At 47.2% G+C, this 18,855-nt stretch overlaps 1 protein-coding gene across 1 annotated transcript in view; it reads right to left on the bottom strand.

Annotated features, from left to right (window-relative positions):
* The window catches only part of CLSTN2 (calsyntenin 2), a 622,407-nt gene that overhangs the window by 83,705 nt on the left and 519,847 nt on the right, over positions 1-18,855 (bottom strand). The window contains exons 7-8 of the mRNA XM_082625773.1: positions 12,903-13,151; positions 5,267-5,388 (exon numbers count right to left, since the gene is read on the bottom strand). Of these exons, the coding sequence (XP_082481899.1) occupies positions 5,267-5,388; positions 12,903-13,151 (371 nt within the window). The remainder of the gene's footprint in view (positions 1-5,266; positions 5,389-12,902; positions 13,152-18,855) is intronic.

Raw genomic sequence — 18,855 nt, 5'->3', positions numbered from 1 at the left:
CTGTCACTCAGCTGTGTCTTCCAATAGGTGAACAGGCTGTAAAATACCAGCGGGTCTCCTTCCCAGCACCAGCAAGTCCAAAGGGAAGATCGTTAGAATTTGTGATGCTGAGTCTACCATATCCAAATAACATGAAAGTCAGGAGGGGCTGCAATTGAATAAACCTTTCCCAAGTGAGCTGGCAGCTGGGCCTTCTCCTCTGCTTTTGTCTGGGTTTACACATGACTAACTGCAGGCTTGAGGGATTTGCATTAGCAGATCATAAGTAAAAATCCCATTAAAATAACAGTCTCCTCATCGTTATGATCCCTTTTCAAGAGGTACACTGGATTGCCAGGGCATTTCTTGGGGTTGCCTGGTAATGGATTTACTTGGCAGTCCATATACCCTGGCAAAGGCCTTCTGAGGTGTAGGGCAAAGGGGTGGGCTTTTTGGAAGCACTCAGCTCCTCCAGGACAACTACCACACTCCCTGGGCACACACCTGAAGAGCTATGTGGAAGCCCGCCCACCTATCACACCCTGGTTTCCATGCCGACAAGCAGCATCTGTCATGTGATTGATCTCCTGGCTGTGGAAAGAGAAGTGGAAGACCCTGATTCTATCACAACCCCTGCTACTGGCCCCACTGAATGGCCTGGCCTGAGTTACATTTGCTTAAATGTGGTACATTTTATGAACATCATACTAGCATTGCTCACATTTACATCCCTCAAATTCTTAGTCTTCTACTGAATAACAAAATGCTCTGATTGTGGTCCATTCTTTGGGGATAAATTACCAACTCAATAACATGATATAAAAAGCCTCTTGGCATTTAAATCCCACCTGCTCCTCCAAACTGGGGTCCTAACACCTGTTGAAACTGTACCCAAGCCCCTGTGTCCCTGTCTTTTGAAGTAAAAGGCTTTTGCTTTAGTCTCCCAGGTCTCCCCTGAGTCTTAAAAGAATCCCTAAGGTGGGCCAGGAATTTAAATACACACAAAACATTAGACTGGCTTAAAAGAGTTAATGATTAGGAATTTGAAGATGTAGAAACAAAGAAGAGCTGTTGGGCCAGGAAACTGGTAACAGTTGAGACTATAAACCACCCACATAGCAGAGTCACTGAACCCCCAGTTCCCTGAAAGATACAGATAAAAGCCTGACACACATTTCTAAGTTGTTTTACAGGAAGCAGACCCACCAGATGAAAACTGCTGACCAAGAGCACGTAGACCCCAGACTGGTTGAAACCAGAAGATTGGTGATGCTTGAAACTTCAGCTTGATGCCAGCCAATCTGAGGATTGTGCACGAGCTGATCATGTGTGCTGAGGGCCCCTCCCTCACACTGCCTTTAAAAACTCTTCCCTGAAAGCCATCAAGGGGTTCGGGTCTTTTGAGCATGAGCTGCCCATTCTCCTTGCTTGGCACCCTGCAATAAACGCTGTGTTTTCCTTCACCATAACCTGTGTCAGTAGACTGGGTTTACTGCATGCAGGAGAGAGGACCCAAGTCCAGGTTCCGTAACACTGTCAACACCTTCCCCTTCCACCCCATCCTTGTGCCCTGACACACAGAAAGCTTACAGTCCCCTGAAGATGGCCCTCCTACTCATTCCCTGCCAGCTACCTGGTTCTCCCACCCTTCCCAGTGGCAGGTGCCCCTGGAATGGGCCCCCACAGGCTCCCCCTGCCTACCTGGCCCCCTGCCTTCTGTCTCAGCACACATCACATAGGACTGTACATAGGATTGTACACTGTCTGTTTATGTGTTTGTTTGCCCCATTATCATGGATACTTCCAGAGAGCAGAGGCTTTAGTTTAGCTGCAGAGCCTGGCACACAGTTTATACTCAGAATAAATGAGGTCCCATCAGGCAGTAGAACATTTATTAAGCTTTGGAATCCCTAAGGTGGGCCAGGAATTTGAAAACACACAATACATTAGACTGGCTTGAGCCCTTTCTGGTCAAGGCCAGGAAGTTTTGTAATAGTTACAGAGCCACTGGTGGTAAAGTCAGTGAGATCTTTGAAATAATCTATTATCAAGATCAAAGCTGAACGTTTGAGACCCAGAGAGTAAAAATGGCAACATTTTAGAATTTTAAAGTGTTCCATAAAAATGGATCAAACAATCAATTAATCACCAGGAGGTTTTAAAAGATTTCAATTTTCCTTTTCTTCTTCTCTCTCTCCCTCCCTCACTTCATTTCTCCTTTCTTTTGATCTCAGTATGCCTTCATCGTTGTGCCAACTTTTACTGGGCACCAACTGTGTGCTCAGGGCTACAATTTGCACTGAGAATTTGGAGAGAGTAAGACACAGTCCTGCCCGCCAGGATCTCAGCACCCAGTGAGCAGAGAGGAAGGACAAATGTGTCACTAGGATAGAGTAAGTACTGGGGAGTCTGGGGAGCATAGAGTCTGGGGAGCACAGAGGAGAGGCAAACTACTCACAGGGTGACCTGGGATGGCTTCCTGAGGGAGGATACTTTATCAGGTATACACAGTTTGGGCATCAAGTGATTTACTTCCAAGAAACTTCTGGTAAGTTTCTGTCTACATAGGGAGTTAAATAGGGGACAGAGAAATCTGGGCTTGTCTGTATATACCACTGGATTGCTAGCATGAGTTTGGTGGAAGTTTCCTATATCCCACCCACTGTGGCTCCTTTCAGGGCATGAGCAGCTGTCCAAGTGAGCTGGGGCTTCTGGTCATCAATAGGCAGCCTTTACATTTTTTAATGTTAATTTCTTTAGTAGAAGAACACTATAGACTGAATTATGTCCCTGCAAAATTCATATGCTGAAGCCCTAACCCCCAACACGGCTGTATTTGGAGAAAGGGCCTAACCTTCATTAGGAGGTAATGAAGGTTAAATGAGGTCATAAGGATGGGGCCCTAATTCAATAGGGTTCGTACCTTATAAGAAGAAGGAAATGTACCCAAGCTCTCTCCACCATGTGAAGACACAGTGAGAAGGCTGCTGTCTATGGCCAGGAAGAGGGCCCTCATGGTGGGGGGATGGAATTGGCTGGCACCTTGATCTTGGACTTTCCAGCCTCTAGAATTGTGAGAAATAAATGTCAGTTGTTTAAGCCACCCAGGCTGTGGTATTTGGTTGTGGCAGCCCAAGCTAAGACAAGGAAGACTGAGCTTGAGCAAAGTGAAGATTTGACAGTTTCATAGGGTTTCATCAAAACTATAAACGTTTTGCACTTTGCATAATTCCTATCTCTAAATTAATTTTAAATTAAAAAATAAAAACATTTAAAATTTTAATTAGCAAGTGCACCAAAGAGGCAGCCTAACCTACGGAAAAAGCAGGTCCTAACCATGGTTTGCTGTGTGACCTTGGGCAAGTTACTGGACCGTGGTCTTCTGCCTCATATCATCCACCTGGCAGGACTGGGGCAGAGATGAGAATGAGCCACTCATGCAGTGTGCCTAGCACAGAGCGGGCACCCATGAATGGTAATAAATGAGATCAGAGTAGTTTGGAAGGTATTCAGTGACTCTCAGCCCCTCCTTCAATTCACCACTTTGGGAACAGATTTCAGAATTCCTAAATTCACTATATTTTTTATCTGTAGAACCAGAATTCCTTCCTCACCTATTTTAAATTCCAAACCCTGTGACTTCATTTGCCTGTATCAGTGCTTCTCAATCCCATCTTAGGAAATGCTGCAGGGCATCTATAATGATCTCAGCCAGTACAGCAATGTTTTTTTATTAAAACCCCTCATGATATGGAATTTATTTTAATTCACCTCAATTTGTATTACGTATTTATAAAAACATCCCATATAAGCCAAATGGCATTTTAGAAGTTAGTTGAGAGCCTGCCGGGAAGTCAAATAAACAATGTCAAGATAGCATAATTTCTGCAAGACCCAGAATTCCTAATTCAGAGGAACATATATTAATCCAGATGCCTTATTTCCAAAACCCTGGGGTACAGCAGGATGGGATTTACTGAGAATGGATAAGGCAGTTGCCACAGGGCTCTCTCAAACATCTTTTGCATCAACCTGGCATCCTTGACCTTGTCACGCTGCCTGGTGTTCCACCATTGAGACATTCCCTGAGGTTAATGAATCTCTCTTTTAAAGAGCACATGTCAGTACTTCTGTATGGAGGAAGGGGGGCAGCAATCATACTCATCTTGGTGGAAATGAGTTCCTTCTGGCATGCTTCCCAGTGACACACTCTGAGATCAGCCCCACTGGGGGTCTGAGGCTTAAGTAGAAAAGGGAGAGGGTGGGGTAGACACGGGTAATTGGGAAAGAGAAGGGAAAGGATTATGAAACGTTCAGCCCTAGACAAGATGAGGCAGGTGGCACCCACAGGGAGGTTTGGAGGGAGAAAAGAAGACTGGGGGCCCCAGAAGCTCCCAGAATATGGGCTGGGCAGAAAGAAAGCAAAAAAGAGATGCAGTAGAATGAGCATCATTTCATCGGCTTCATTAAGCAGCATCCATTTGATGACCCTCTTCCCTGCTGACTGCCACCCTCCCTTCTGACAATGTAAAACCATTGAACAAAAATTCATGCCCCCCACCTTCAAATCTAAGCAAAGGCCAACTCTGGGCTTGCTGCACTGACACTTCTTCAGCGGCACGGCCACCCAGAGAAGTGCCACCTCCGCAATCTCAGCACTGCACAGCCCTCCGAAACAGACACTTCAAAGCTTTTGATTCCAACCAGACACTTCATTTGTCATTGACAAGTACGACACAGCGGCCCTTGTGATGACAAGTCAGAAGGCCCTGGAGTGAGGCAGAGATTTTCCCACTTCAGAAAAGAACATGAACTGCTCACAGGGCACTGTGCCACTGATGACTTCAAAGTCCTCAGGTCCCTGTTCTCAACCTGTGTCACCAAAAGCGAGGCTGCACCGTCTCCCAAAGAGAGCATCAAAGAGGAGACATGGAGCATATATGACATAAATATGCGCCAACAAAGATCAGAAACTGGGCCTGGGGATGGAGAGGATCAGCTTCCCAGGAGCTCCGCGCGGAGAAAGTCGACAAGATGCACGCTGGCACCTACTGACGGGTGCTGGCTCTAGCCGGGAAGTGTGGCCCTCCCCACCTCCGACTGGTCTTTAAGGCTGCAGTTTCCATCCTGACTTTAAGATGCTGTGTGTTTCCCATAGTTGATTTTCCCCCAAATCAGCAAGTGACCAGAACCGTGAGATGCCTACCCACTGCCACCATCCCTGGACCAACCAACCGTCCCCGCACGCGGGTGAGCAGGGGGCAAGCGCGCTGTGAGTGTGCCATACCTGGTCCAGCTTCCAGTGGAACTCCGCGGGGCGGAAGGTGTCTGCCTGGTCGAAATCCTTGCGCAAGAGGAAGACAAGGCGACAGTTGTGCACGTACAGGGCATAGTGGTGCCGGTTCATTTCTGAAAAGCAGAAAGAGGATTTGAGGGGCTCCAGATTCCCTGTGCTGATCTCCACTCCATCACTTAGCACACCTCAGAAAACAAAGAAACAGGCATTCCAGTTTTCTCTTTTACAACTGGGTCTAATAAATCGTTCTAGAACACACATAGTGGAGCTCTCTGAAATGAAAGAGGAAGATTCAAGAAAGCTCTCAGCAAAACTTCTGCTGAGTAGCCATTTGGGCTTTAAATACCAACCTAACTTATACTCAGATACTGCATCAGATCCTGGATAAAATTACATAGGTTCACAAGCTCTTTTTGGTTTTTTTTTACATATACTTCTGGGAGGGTCAAAGGGCCTCTCTAACAATCACATCAGCCACTCTGGGTTCCTTTACCATAGCTGGATTCTCCCAGAGTTCTGGGCTTTTATTTTATTTCATCAGGCTTGCCAACAGCAACCACAGAGCAGGTCTCCTTTTCTGCCTAATCTGTGTGCAGTTAAGGAAAGCTGCCTCACTTTTAGTTGCTGGGAGGAGGGGACATTGATTTCCCAGCGTTAGACATAGTTCCCTGAATTTCCAAAGCAATGAATAAATACTTCTTTCCCCATACACAGACAACAGATGGGACTTTTCTCTCCCCTGATAAGAAAACTTCCTTTCCTGCTTAAAAAAAAATCACACCATGGGTCCCAGCCAAGATGTCCTATAGTCACAAGATAACAGCCCTGGGAAGGTAAGGAGCTGTTCTTCGACCAATACTCAGAGGACTCACACATAGTAGCACACACAGAAATCTAATATGATGCACATGTTCCATAAATATTGGGCTAATGAGCAGGTGACCAGATACAGCAGAAGGAGCATGGGCCCTAGATTCAGAGAGACTTGGGGTGGAGCTGTATCTCTAGATGATGCTGAGAAAGTTATACAGCCTCTTAGAGGCTCGATTTCCTTCATGGTATCATGACAGGGATGCTGGGCTATCCTAATGTATCATGAGAATAGGATGTTGTGATTGATTATTGAACATCCTGTACAAACCTTGCCCGTGGAGGTATGAGTGGGAGGAATCAACACCAGTCCCACTTCTAGGCATGGGCTTTCCGTTGGTTTCAGACAAATAAGCTCATGAAAAGCCCCCTGCCACAGCGAATGGTTCAGGACCCAGGCCTGAGTTCAGTAGTACAGGCCATTCTCCTGGCCATGGGGCTTCTGTCAGGAAAGTGACTCAAGTCAGTCCAGTGATTCTGGAGCTGTTCTGAGTAGTTCTGGGAAAGAACTCTCTATCTCTTAGCAGGAAGCAAATAGAAGAGACCACCACCTCTCTCTAGAAGTTGCAGTATATAACTGGGAAGCTTGGAGCTGCTGCAGCCATATTTGCTAACGTGAAATTGATATACATATGGCAGCAGATCTGAAAAATTGCAGAGAAAAGGACCCAGGACCTTGATCACACTTTACCTGAAGCTGTTTAGCTCTGTTAGTTACAAGAACCCTACATTCCCTTTATTATTTTGATTTTTAATCATCTGATATCAGTTTGATCTGTATTTCCTGTTCCTTGTAACTGAAAGCCTCTTAATTGATACAATGAGGAAATGTGTAAAGCATCTGCCCAGAAAAGATGCTCAGTGACTGTTAGTTATTACAAGGACTATTACACTGCCTCGTGACCATGATAACATAACAAAATAGTGTCAGATGCTGTTTTCACAAAAGTATTACCGTTCTTCAGGATGCAACCAAAGGATGGAAGGAAGGAGAACGTTCAGTTGCCAAGTGTTGTAGGTTTGGCCAAGGCCAATGTTCGGGTGACCACTCCACCTTTGCATTGATGAAACACCCAGGTCTGGTTATGGGGATTTTACTAAATACTTCTTGTTTCCCTCACTATTGCTTAAACTGATTTCCTATAGTTTCTGCTGATAACTATCAGGAAGATATGGAAAGCAGATTTCTCCCCTTTAGCTTCATCTGGAGTCGGGAGAGGTTGTGGTGACGAGGTGGAAGAAGAATGAAAGGACAGACCTCGCGGGAGTAACTCCTGGCCTCCCTCCAGAGGGTCCCCCCTCCCCCGCCCTCCGTTAGCTGGGTCCCTGGGGTCACCACCCACACCAGGGTAACTGGCTCTTCACTTCACTGGTAACATGATACACTCAGAAATCAGCTTCACTTCTTTCCCTGTCCTTCAGTGTTCTCCCTGGTAACTGCCCCCCATTTCTTTGCCCACGTCTCTGGCAGATCCTAATGTATTCTGGTCACTTTCAGATATTAAAATAGTCTGTAAGTGTTCTCTCCAAATCAAACACCTGTGTCTCGTCAGTTAAAAGATCTTCCCCTCTTCGCTACTCAGCCTCGCCCCGTGGCTTGGTGGCCGCTGGTGGGGAAAGGACGAGGAAGGTGTGTACTTTCACTCTTCCTTCATTCCCCGAACCTCCTCCAGCTCCAGTCATGGTCAGGGGCAGGGGAAAGCGGCTAAGAAGGAAAGAAGTGAAGTCTCTTTAAAGAAGCAGTGAAGTTTGTCATTTTCCCAGGGATGTCCAGTGTCCTCTGACACGTGGGTGTCTACATATGGGCTGCTTCATGGGTGCACTGGCTGGGTTTTGGACAGGCTCTGCAGAGATGCCCCCATGGCCACGGAAGTGGGTTTGGGCCCCGGTGAAATATGTGTTTAGCCCTCCTTTCTCCACCCCCCAAACCCATAAGAAAGGGCCTGTTATAATCTTTACATAGGAATTGATCTGATAAGTGATGCAGTCCTTCCTGGGACATTAGTTCCAGCTTCAATCCCATCTTTCTTGACTCTTACCTCTCCATTCCTGGTGTAAGTGCTGTTGCCATGATTGACACTTTTCATGATTCCTCTCAGCTCCTGCCCTCCCTTGGTCACTTCTCCCTCCCGCCCACATCTCCTCCTCCTGATGGATCCCCTCTTCCTGGCATGCAGACCTCTTGGCTGTAGCTGTGACCATTTCTGGTTGCCCACTTGATTTCCATGACTAGAACAGAAACATCTGTGTTCTGCCAAATTGTAGTAGGGCCACCCCTGAGGGCCGCCCCTGAGGGACTGCTGAGGTAGCCCCCATCAGCCTCTTGCCTTCACACCCCCTGGGCAAGAGTCGAGTCCAGCTTTCATGTACCCTAAACTCCTGGGTCACGAGTCAAACTTCCCCAGAGCTCTCCTGGGTTCTTCTCCAACACCAGCCTGGAGCAGATGTACAAGTGTTTGCAGCTCAGCCAACAGGCAGCTGGGAGTGAGATTCCCACCTCCTCTCTACCTCAGACAACCTCGGTCTCTCTGAGTGGTTTTCTGGGCATCTCTGGAAGTGTGGGAGTGTTTCTTTCCCAGCAGGCTGGGGGACCATCCCAGTGCTCTCTAGCAGGCTGCCACCTCTGCCTCTGTCATCTGGTGATTGCTGGACCAGGTTGGCCCTCTGTCTTGGAAAGCCCTGTATGAAAGTAGCTAGGACTACAGGTGGCATGTATCACTCAGATGAAACTCAGAGTTAGCAAGAGAGCTGCATGCCAGGAAGAAGGGGACCTACAGGAGGAGCAGATGTGTGTTGGGAGAGAAGTTTCTAATACAGGGCAGGAAAGAAACTGCTCACACCAGGAATGGAAAGAAAAGGGCCAACAAAGATGGCGTTGGAGGGGGCACCAGTGCCTCATGCAGTATCCTTGCGGTAGAGCCATTGCCGGGTATTCAGCTAACCTTGTTTCCTTTGCTCCTAGACATGTAGCTTAACTCATATCACTGCTTCTCCCATGGTTAGGTGGAGCCTTGGGAGCAAATTCTGGTCCAGAAAGTGTGAGTAGAAGTGAGGCACACCACTCTCTGGTCTAGCTAATAAAACCCTTCTGTGTTCAACCCTCTATTCTAACTTTCTGTTCTGTGGTTGAAAAGGGCAGCGATAAATAATTGAAGTACCTTGAGTCCCTGAATGTCTGAGCAAAGCTGAGCAACCTCATTCCCCAGCCGCACCTCGGGTTGCTGGACAATGGCAGGAGGAAAAACTGATGAAAGGGTGTTAGTCTTCGAGATGCTTCTTGTTGGTGGTGAGAGTGGTTTTCTTTCTTTCTGAAAACTGCAATTAGCCCTTGGTGACTAATCAATTCTCTTATCCAACTATTAATAAATTACTTCATGATAGGCCAGCAGTGGTAAGTTTTAATTAGTGGGCAAGACGGAAACTAGTGCAATTTTCACTACGGGCGACTTGGTAATTTACGTCGATAGCTTTCCTAACATTTATATTCTTTGACTCAGTAATTCAGCTTCTGGTCAGGAAATAATCAGAAGCATCCATACAGGTATATACAAGAATGCTTCTTATATATTACAAGAATGCCTATTACAGCATTGTTTTATTTGCATTTAAAAGGAGACAATCTAAATGTCTAACAAAAGGGAGCCAGTTAAATGAAGTATAATAAAGCCTAATAACAGAAGACTGTCATGTAATTCTTTTTTTTTTTTTTTTTTTTTTTTTGCGGTACGTGGGCCTCTCACTGCTGTGGCCTCTCCCGTTGCGGAGCACAGGTTCCGGATGCGAAGGCTCAGCGGCCGTGGCTCACGGGCCCAGCCGCTCCGCGGCATGTGGGATCTTCCCAGACCGGGGCACGAACCCGTGTCCCCTGCATCGGCAGGCGGACTCTCAACCACTGCGCCACCAGGGAAGCCCTGTAATTCTTATTTTTAAAGAATATTTTATCACGTAGAGAAATGATCTGGATATATGTAATGTTATTTAAGAGAAACATAACATAATGGTATCACATGTATTATAAAAATAGATGGAAAACTGTAACAACATTCTACATATATATAGAAGTAAAAATAAGATTTCATTTGGTAGTGAAATATACCAACTGTTAACAGAAACTCCCTCCAGGTATTAGAATTTTAGATGACTTTTGTATTCTTTTATACTCGTCTGTGTTTTTTAGGCTGCCTGTTATAAACATGTGTAGCTTTTATAACTTGGACATTTTTCTGACATATAAAAGCTCTAATCAAGTTTTAATTCGTTCCTGATAATTTTTTTATTTAGGACAGGGAGATATCTATAGGTATTTTTTTAAGGCAGAGAAATTAGAGGAAAATCTTCCGCATCTTTGCTTGTGCCAGCGTTGAACTGATTTGCAAAGGGTTACTTCATACTGAGCCCAAAGCTGAGCAGCGCCAGAGCCTGCGGGTTGGAGGGGCTGACATGCCCGTTCGGGGTGCTGCTCTGATGAAAGTGAGGCACCTTCGTCTAATGCAGAGTTTTCAGCCATGGCTGCACAAAAGAATCGCCCAGACTCTGACTTCCTGAGCTGGGGCAGGGCCCTGGCATCTAGGTACTTTTACAAGGTCGCCAGGTTATTCCAGTGCAGAGCAGGGTTGAGAGCCGCTGGTCTAGTAGCGTGGACCTGAAACGCGGGCCAGAGGAGCTAGGGCCAAGTCTGTTCCTTTGAAAATCAGTTGTGTTATCCTCGGCCAGTTGCTCAACCTTTCATATTCTAATTTCCTCCTGTGTGAGCCAGAGGTCTATATTAGTCAGGCCTGCCTCCCAGGGGTATTTGATACATTTCAGAAAGGACTGCGTGTGTGTGGGCGCTAACCCCAGCCAGGGCTGCTTTGCATGCATCTGTATACTCCTAAGCCATTGTCTCCTGGATGCTGGCTCTGGATCATGCTGGGGACAGCCCACCAGACACTGCGAAGATGGGGCCACAGGGTGACTCCTGGGGTCCTGGGCTGAGCTGTGGACCCAGTCCCAAACCTCAGTGCCAACTTAAGCGGGTCTGCGGAGTCCTTCCTATACGAAGGACCAGGAAAACAAATCCTTGGCACTGGCTCTGACACAGATTCACCATATGACTGGGAAAAGCTGGGCAACTCCCCCTGTTTCAGTTTCTATATCCAGAAAATACATTGGCTTCTACCGCAAATATTGATTGAAAGAGGAAATGTGGGGTCCTGGTAGTTGTATAATGTGGAATAAAACTAGAAATAATAATGATTATGACAATAAGAACATCAAGTTAATTAGTCGAGCACAGATTTTTTATCTGGAGCTGCTACGTGATTTCATACCTTATTTCATGTTTATTTTCCCCATTCTACATATGGGGAAACTAAGGCTCAGTGACATTAGCAACTCCTCGATTTTCCTTAAGTAGTGGAAAAGCTGCCATGTGAACTTTGGCTGTTCAGCTGCAAAGCTGAACGGTCAGCCATTCTTCTATCCTGTCTTCTCACTGTGCTATCTGCTGTAGAGTAGTTATCATTTATTTGGGGTATTTTAACAAGAGGAGCATTTGAAATGGGAAATTGTGGACTTACAATTTAAGATAGACATAACATTTTCATAAGATATCAGAGTATTTGTGTGTGTGCGTGTGTGTGTTTGCATGTGGGGTGTGGTGACCAGAGCATAGCGATGGAATTACCTGGATCTAAGCTTACATTCCAGTTCTGATACTTACCAGCTGAATAACTTGGGACAAGTTACTTAAAGTCTCAGGGATGTTTCCTTATCCTTAAAACAGGAAACACAGTAATGCTTCCGTAAAATTGTTTCTAGAGATGTGAGGCACTGTTTAGAATAGGAAGAGCTAACACAGTTAGACTTCCGGTGCGTCAGGTACTGCTCTACTGCGCTATACATACATTGTCATTTAATCCTGAAAAAAGAATAACAAGTGTTGCCAAGGATGTAGAAAAATCAGATCCCTTACACATTGCTAATGGAAATGCAAAATGGCACACCACTGTGAAAAACAGTTCGGCAACTCCTCAGAAAGTTAAACACAGAATTACAATATGACCCAGTAATTCTATGCCTAAAGTATTTACCCAAGAAAACTGAGAACATGTCCACACACACACACACACACACACATACACAAACCCCTATGAGGTAGATAATACTATAATGCCCATTTTATAGACTGAGAAAGTGAGGCATTGAGAGGTTAACCCACTTGCCCGAGATCACACAGCCAATAAGTGGTGGAGTGTTTTTAACCACCAAGCTGTGAACTGCCTTACACAGGCTCAGCAAGCTGAAAAATGCCTAACAAAGCTTAGCTATCATCGTTATGCACACCAGTGATTTTCAAACTGCTGTTGTAAATTAGCAGGACCCTTTCATTGAAAATAAACTTCTGGAAATCTGTCTATATATTAATATAATACAGTGAAGGTAGAGCTGCTTTGCTTGAAGTAAGAATGAAGCCTCCTTCCCCAACCCCACCTCATATAGCAGCCCTAAGTTACTTCTGGGGACGCTGGGGTTCTGAAGAACCCAGTCTGAAAACCACCAATCCCAGCGTTTTGACTCTTTGTGTCTGTACCCTGCCGCCCTTTCCTGGTCCTGCTCTACGCCAAGGCAAGGAAATCATCAGCCAGAAAACCAGAGACCAGAATATTTTCCCAGGGCCCCTCTCACACTCCCGCTTTTCTCCCACGCCCTTGGTGGCCGTGCCTGACCAGCTGGGACAGAGGGGTCAGACGCCAGGAGGGCTGGAGGCAAGACTCACCGGTTTTATCTGAGTTGCAGAGGATGGTTTCCTTCTCAGCTCTCACGCCAGGGCTGGGGCCGTGCTTCATCCACATGGTGATAGTGAACTGATCCGTCAGGTTCTTGGGTACAACCCCGTCAGGAATCTTGGCACCCTGCCTGCCATCGAACTTGAAGATCATCTCGCTGCTGTCCACCAGCAGTCCTGCGGTCCAGTTGGTGGCGGCGCTGGGGGACGGCAAGAGGTCGATGATGCCAGAGGAGGCTCCTGCGGGGGATGGGGACAGAAAGAACAAAGGGTCATTCCTCCCAGGGTGGGTGTCCTCGCGTTCTGTTTTCTGCTCCTGGGTCAGAATGAACTACTCGGCATACTTACCCAGAGCTGGGTGCTCAGCCTGAGCTAGGTGACTCGGGAAAAGAAGGGTTAAATGCCATCCTTGTCCATGTTGCTCATGGTCGGCTTGGGGAGGCATCAGTAACTTACAGACAGAAGTATTGCATGTGGGAGGACAGAGTGCATTTAACTATTACACAAGAAAAAAAGTGCTGGAGGAATTTAGAGAAATGAGATTACCCGGGGGGTTTCGATAAGCAGACGAGGGTCCTGGAGAAGGCCAGGGTTGGATTCGAGTCGATGGATTCATTCGCGCGCTCATCCATCCGTTACCCTGTCAGCCATTTATTGAGCACCAATCGGGCGCCAAGACCCCTGCTGGGTGCTGGCGAAGTAAATGTGAATCAGCACAGTCCCTGACCTGGAGGAGCTCAGAGCCAACAAATTGACAGACAGTTGGGATGCAGTGTGATCAGAGCTGTGATGGGGAAAGTTCAGGTCCTGACCCTATGAGAAAGAGTATGAGTCACTTTGCACTCACCACGCTTTTTTCCAACCATTCGTTTAGGCCAAATGGTATAGCAGTTGAGAACACGGGTTCTGAAGTCAGCAGAACTTGAACCTGATGCCTGGTGGCGGGCGGCCTGGCTTGCTGGCCTTGTGACTGTGAGCAGTGACCTCACCTTTCCGACTCTCCACCCGCTTCTCTGCCACCTGCCCTCCCAGCTGTTGTGGGAACTGAACAAGAGACACCTTCGCTTGGGCAGCACGCTCAGCACGCGATGAGCTGGGCTCACCCCACGTTACCTATAACTCTGTCGTTATTGATAGAGCTGTTATTATTTCCGCTACCACTGTGGTTCCAGGCTAAGGATATCCTGAGGCCGCGGGAGTGTCATAGACAGATTCGTGTCTTGAGAGAATCACACCAACAGCTTTGTGGAGGGCGGAGCTGAGTGAGCTGGCAAGGTTGGCCCAGAAGACAGGACGGCCCAGCTGGGAGGATAACTGGGCCGCCATGGACTTCCCACTGAAGCTCAGGTGCTGCCAGCAATGTTCTCTGCATCCTTACGTTCCACAGAGGGGCAGGGCTCAGCTACTCAGGGGAGGAGGAAGGTCAGGAGCTTCCTGATACCAGGAGACGAGAGCCAGGGAGTCCACAGTATGCCCGGTGCAGGGGACCAAGTGTGTGTGGGCTCCCACCTGGCACAGCACTGACCCGGCAGTCGTAAATGTGTTTAACGGACAGTGGTTGTGTGTATTACCTGCCATTTGTCTGGGAACATTGGACTTCTGAATTCTGTATATCAGGGCCTCATGTCAACTAGGGGCTGCATTTCAGAGTCAGCCACTACAAACATCTACAGTTAAAATGACACATGAAAATCTCTCAGGAAGGTGCCATATTGGAAAGCGATGTACTTCTTTGAAAATGTTTAACCTAGCCAGTTTTCCCTGCAGCCTTGGAACAGATGCCCATGGGTTTACGACTGAAAGCTGGCTGTGTGACACATCTGTATCCTTAGAGCAGATGCTCTGCTTAGCCCTGTAAGGAGCTCGCCCTGCGAAAGGCTTCTGGGACCTGCAGTGACTGAGACATGGCAGGGTGGGGGGTGGGAGTGGAGGTTCCGGTCTCTTAATTTACAATCACCCTGCAGCTATGCTCATCAAGGGGAAGTGTGGGCAGCGCTGACTGCATTATTAATGCGTTTTTCTTGGGGCTTTTGCCTGGTAGCATGCCTGACGCATAGTAGGTGCTCCATTAATGTTTATAACTGCCTTTTCTTCTACCCAGTACCTTCGTGAGATGCTTCCGGGCATTACCCAATGCTCGCAGGAGCCTGTTCCTCCAGCCTCTTGTTCATGCCCCCCACCTCTCATCAATATTACTTGTTCTCCTATAACCCTTGAGACTTATTTGATGTCCATTTTACTTATCTGATAAGCTAATTCACACTAATGTTTTAACGACTAACAAAGCCTTAAAGGTTATCACCCTCCATAGGTATTTGAAAGAAAGAACTCTATCAAGATGGTAGCAGGTAGAGATTTGGGGGTGGCTGGGGAAAGGGAGATATGTAGTCTTTGGACCAAGTTCATCTTCCTAGAACTCCCCAGAATAATGCAACCTGGCAACAGCTGCTCTGCCGCATGAGTGAGTCGGCTCGGACACCAGGATTTGTCCAGCATGACGACAGCTGGTGACTAGGGCTCACAGGGAATGTGTTTGTTCCCGAAATTTCAGGTGGCCAGGGAGATGCAGGCTGAGCACCCAGGGCTCCTGACTTCTAGCTCAAGCCGGAGCAGCCAACACAATCTAGCAGGGCCCAGTACAGGGCCCACATAGAGCCGCAGGCCTGAGCATGGGGGAACCAGGGAAGGGCTGACTGGGCTCAGAACTCCACCCTTTGAGGTTCCTTTTTCTTTTTTTGTTTTTTGCGGTACGCGGGCCTCTCACTGTTGTGGCCTCTCCCGTTGCGGAGCACAGGCTCTGGACGCACAGGCTCAGCGGCCATGGCTCACGGGCCCAGCCGCTCCACGGCATGTGGGATCCCCCCGGACCGGGGCATGAACCCGCATCCCCTGCATTGGCAGGCGGACTCTCAACAACTGTGCCACCAGGGAAGCCCCTACATTCTTTTTTATATTCTTTTCCATTATGGTTTATCACAGGGTATTGAACATAGTTCCCTGTGCTGTGCAGTAGGACCTTGTTGTTTATCCTTTCTATAGGTGATAGCTTGCATCTGCTAACCCCAAACTCCCACTCTATCCCTCCTCCCCACCTCCCTTACTCCTTGGCAACTGCAAGTCTGTTTTCTATGTCTGTGAGTCTGTTTCTGTTTTGTAAATAAATTCATTTGTGTCATATTTTAGATTCCACATATAAGTGATATCACATGGTATTTGTCTTTCTCTTTCAGACTTCACCTAGTATGATAAGCTCTAGGTCCATCCATGTTGCTGCAAATGGCATTATTTCATTCTTTTTTTTATGGCTGAGTAACATTCCATTGTATATATGTACCACATCTTCTTTATCCATTCACCTGTTGATGGACATTTAGGTTGTTTCCATATCTTGGCTAATTGTAAATAGTGCTGCTATGAACATAGCGGTGCATGTATCTTTTTGAATTATAATTTTGACAGATCTTTATTCTTAGTTTCCTTGGGACACTTTATTGGGCACTGAGTGAGTGTCAGACTTGAATTAAGTACTTCAATGCTTTTTCTTAGTTACTCATCAATGTGGTGAATACGATTACGATTCCAGCTTACAGATAAGAAACTTGAAGCTCAGCGAGCCTAGAATCACAGCCAGCTAGTAAGGGGAGCCATCATCAGGGTTTGCCAGCCCTGAAGCCCACATTCCCGCTGCACCACCTCAATCAACGGGAGGGAGATCTTGCAACCTACTGCACATTTTAAAAAATTGAAGTATAGTTGATTTATAATATTGTGTTAGTTTCAGGTGTACAACAAAGTGAATTGTTTATACATATATACATATGTATATATTTATATACTTTTTTCGATGCTTTTCCATTATAGTTTATTACAGGATAGTGAATATTGTTCCCTGTGTTATACAGTAAACCGTGTTGTTTATCTATTTTATATATGGTAGTGTGCATCTGTTAAACACATACTCCCAATATATCCCTACCCACCTCCAACCTCCTACACATCTTACAAACATGGAAACTGAGGCCCAGAGAGGAGAAATGACTTGACCAGGATCACACAGCCACTCAGCTAGCTAGAGGCAAGCCCAGCTCTCAGAACCCCAGCAATGTTCTTTCTATCACACAGCATAGTGTCCTGCCAAGCCCAGCCCAGCTTCCAGGACCCCACCTCCCTGGACAGGTGTCTGTCCACAGAGAGGCATGTGCCTTGGCAAGGCCATCGTTGTGGAGCTCCGGGTCTTCCCTGGTGAGGGGAGCAGCATGCCACCCTACCCGACCCACAGATGTTGCCTCCCGGGAAGCATCACACTGCATTTTACCAGATGGTGTAGGCTTTCACAGAGTTAACAGATTGTATTTCATTTTTTCAGTGCAGTTAAATAAACTGAGAGAGATTTTCCTTTCTCCTGAAGTTCTCACTCCTCTCCCCAAAGGATCCCATGGAAACCAGTGGGTAAACAGGATGCATAACCCACAAAGGTGGAGCAGCAACATCTGCACATCAGTGTGTATTTTTTTTTTTTTTTTTGCGATACGCGGGCCTCTCACTGTTGCGGCCCCTCCCGCTGTGGAGCACAGGCTCTGGACGCACAGGCTCAGTGGCCATGGCTCACGGGCCCAGCCGCTCCGCAGCATGTGGGATCTTCCCAGACCGGGGCACGAACCCGTGTCCCCTGCATCGGCAGGTGGACTCTCAACCACTGCGCCACCAGGGAGGCCCCAGTGTATATTTAAGACGTCCTTAGGAACCCTCACAAAGGTCCCTGGGACCCACCACGCTGCTGAGAGTTCACACTGGTCTGGTGCACAGCAGCTACAGCCTGAGTGCAGGGGGCTTACAACCAGAGGTGAGGTCTGGTTGTGAAGTCCCTGAGCCCCTATCAGGGTGGGGAAGCATCTCTGAGTCAGCAAGTAGATAAAGACAGGGGTGACTTAGGCAGATTTCAGGACACGCGGTGGAGCGAGAGCCCACGTGGAGCCTGGGGACAGTGGTCACTGTCTAGACTTCTTAACTGCTGGGTTTGCATGCTGCTTTGGGTGGCCTTGGTGAGGGCAGAGTGTCCTTAGCGTTTCACGATAGGCCTGTGGCAATGGTGACAGACATGGAGCCTCAGTCATGCCTTCTCAGGGCCCACCATGGGGCATGGGAAAGGATGGCAAGAAGGAGAGGGTCTCAGGGGAGAGGAACCGTTGTGCTCAAGGACACAGGCCTCATTCTATAGAGTATTCTCACGATTAGCAATAGCAACTCCATGTTACTTCATTAAGTGCTTATGTAATGTCTAAGTTATGCCAGGCACTGTGGTGAGAATGCAGCAACGAACCAGACAGAAATGGGCCCTACCTCTAGTCACCCAGTAGAAAGTCTTTTAGTTTTGGTGCGTGGAAGAGTTCATTGATAGAGAGTCTCAGGGGAAGCCAGGGAGGCCCTCTTGACAAAGGCTGTACTTGAACTACATGATGATAGACAGCATTCTGTTCTCAACATACTTTTCTGACCCACTGATAGCACTTGGCCTTGAGACTTGTTCTGACCAATGAAATGTGAGTGTAAGTGACGTGTCCTCTTAGGGCAGAAACTTTACAAGCCAGTCCATGGTTCACCACGTGTTTTTTCCATCTGCCATGAGATCAACCATGTTCTAGATAGAGGCTTTTCTGTTAGCCTGGATCCCAGTGGGAAACTAACACAGAGCAGAGCCACAGTCAACCCGAGAAGGACATGTGGTAGGAATGGAAAATAAACCTTTGTTATTTTAAGCCAATAGATTTGGGGATCATTTGTTACTGCAGCATAACCTGCCCTATCCTGACTGATAAACCACATTAAGTGACTGACATCAGCGGCTACCATTCGCACTTCTCTATCTGCATACCTTCAGGATGGATGCGGAGGACTTTCTGATGTCCTTTCCAGAGCTCACACTGTTGATCCTACCATCAGACTA

The sequence above is a fragment of the Mesoplodon mirus genome (assembly GCF_964341445.2).
Source record: "Mesoplodon mirus genome assembly, chromosome: 6".
NCBI classification, from domain to species: domain Eukaryota; kingdom Metazoa; phylum Chordata; class Mammalia; order Artiodactyla; family Ziphiidae; genus Mesoplodon; species Mesoplodon mirus.
Note: the sequence above shows the minus strand (reverse complement) of the source record. Positions and strands in the feature narration are given on the sequence as shown.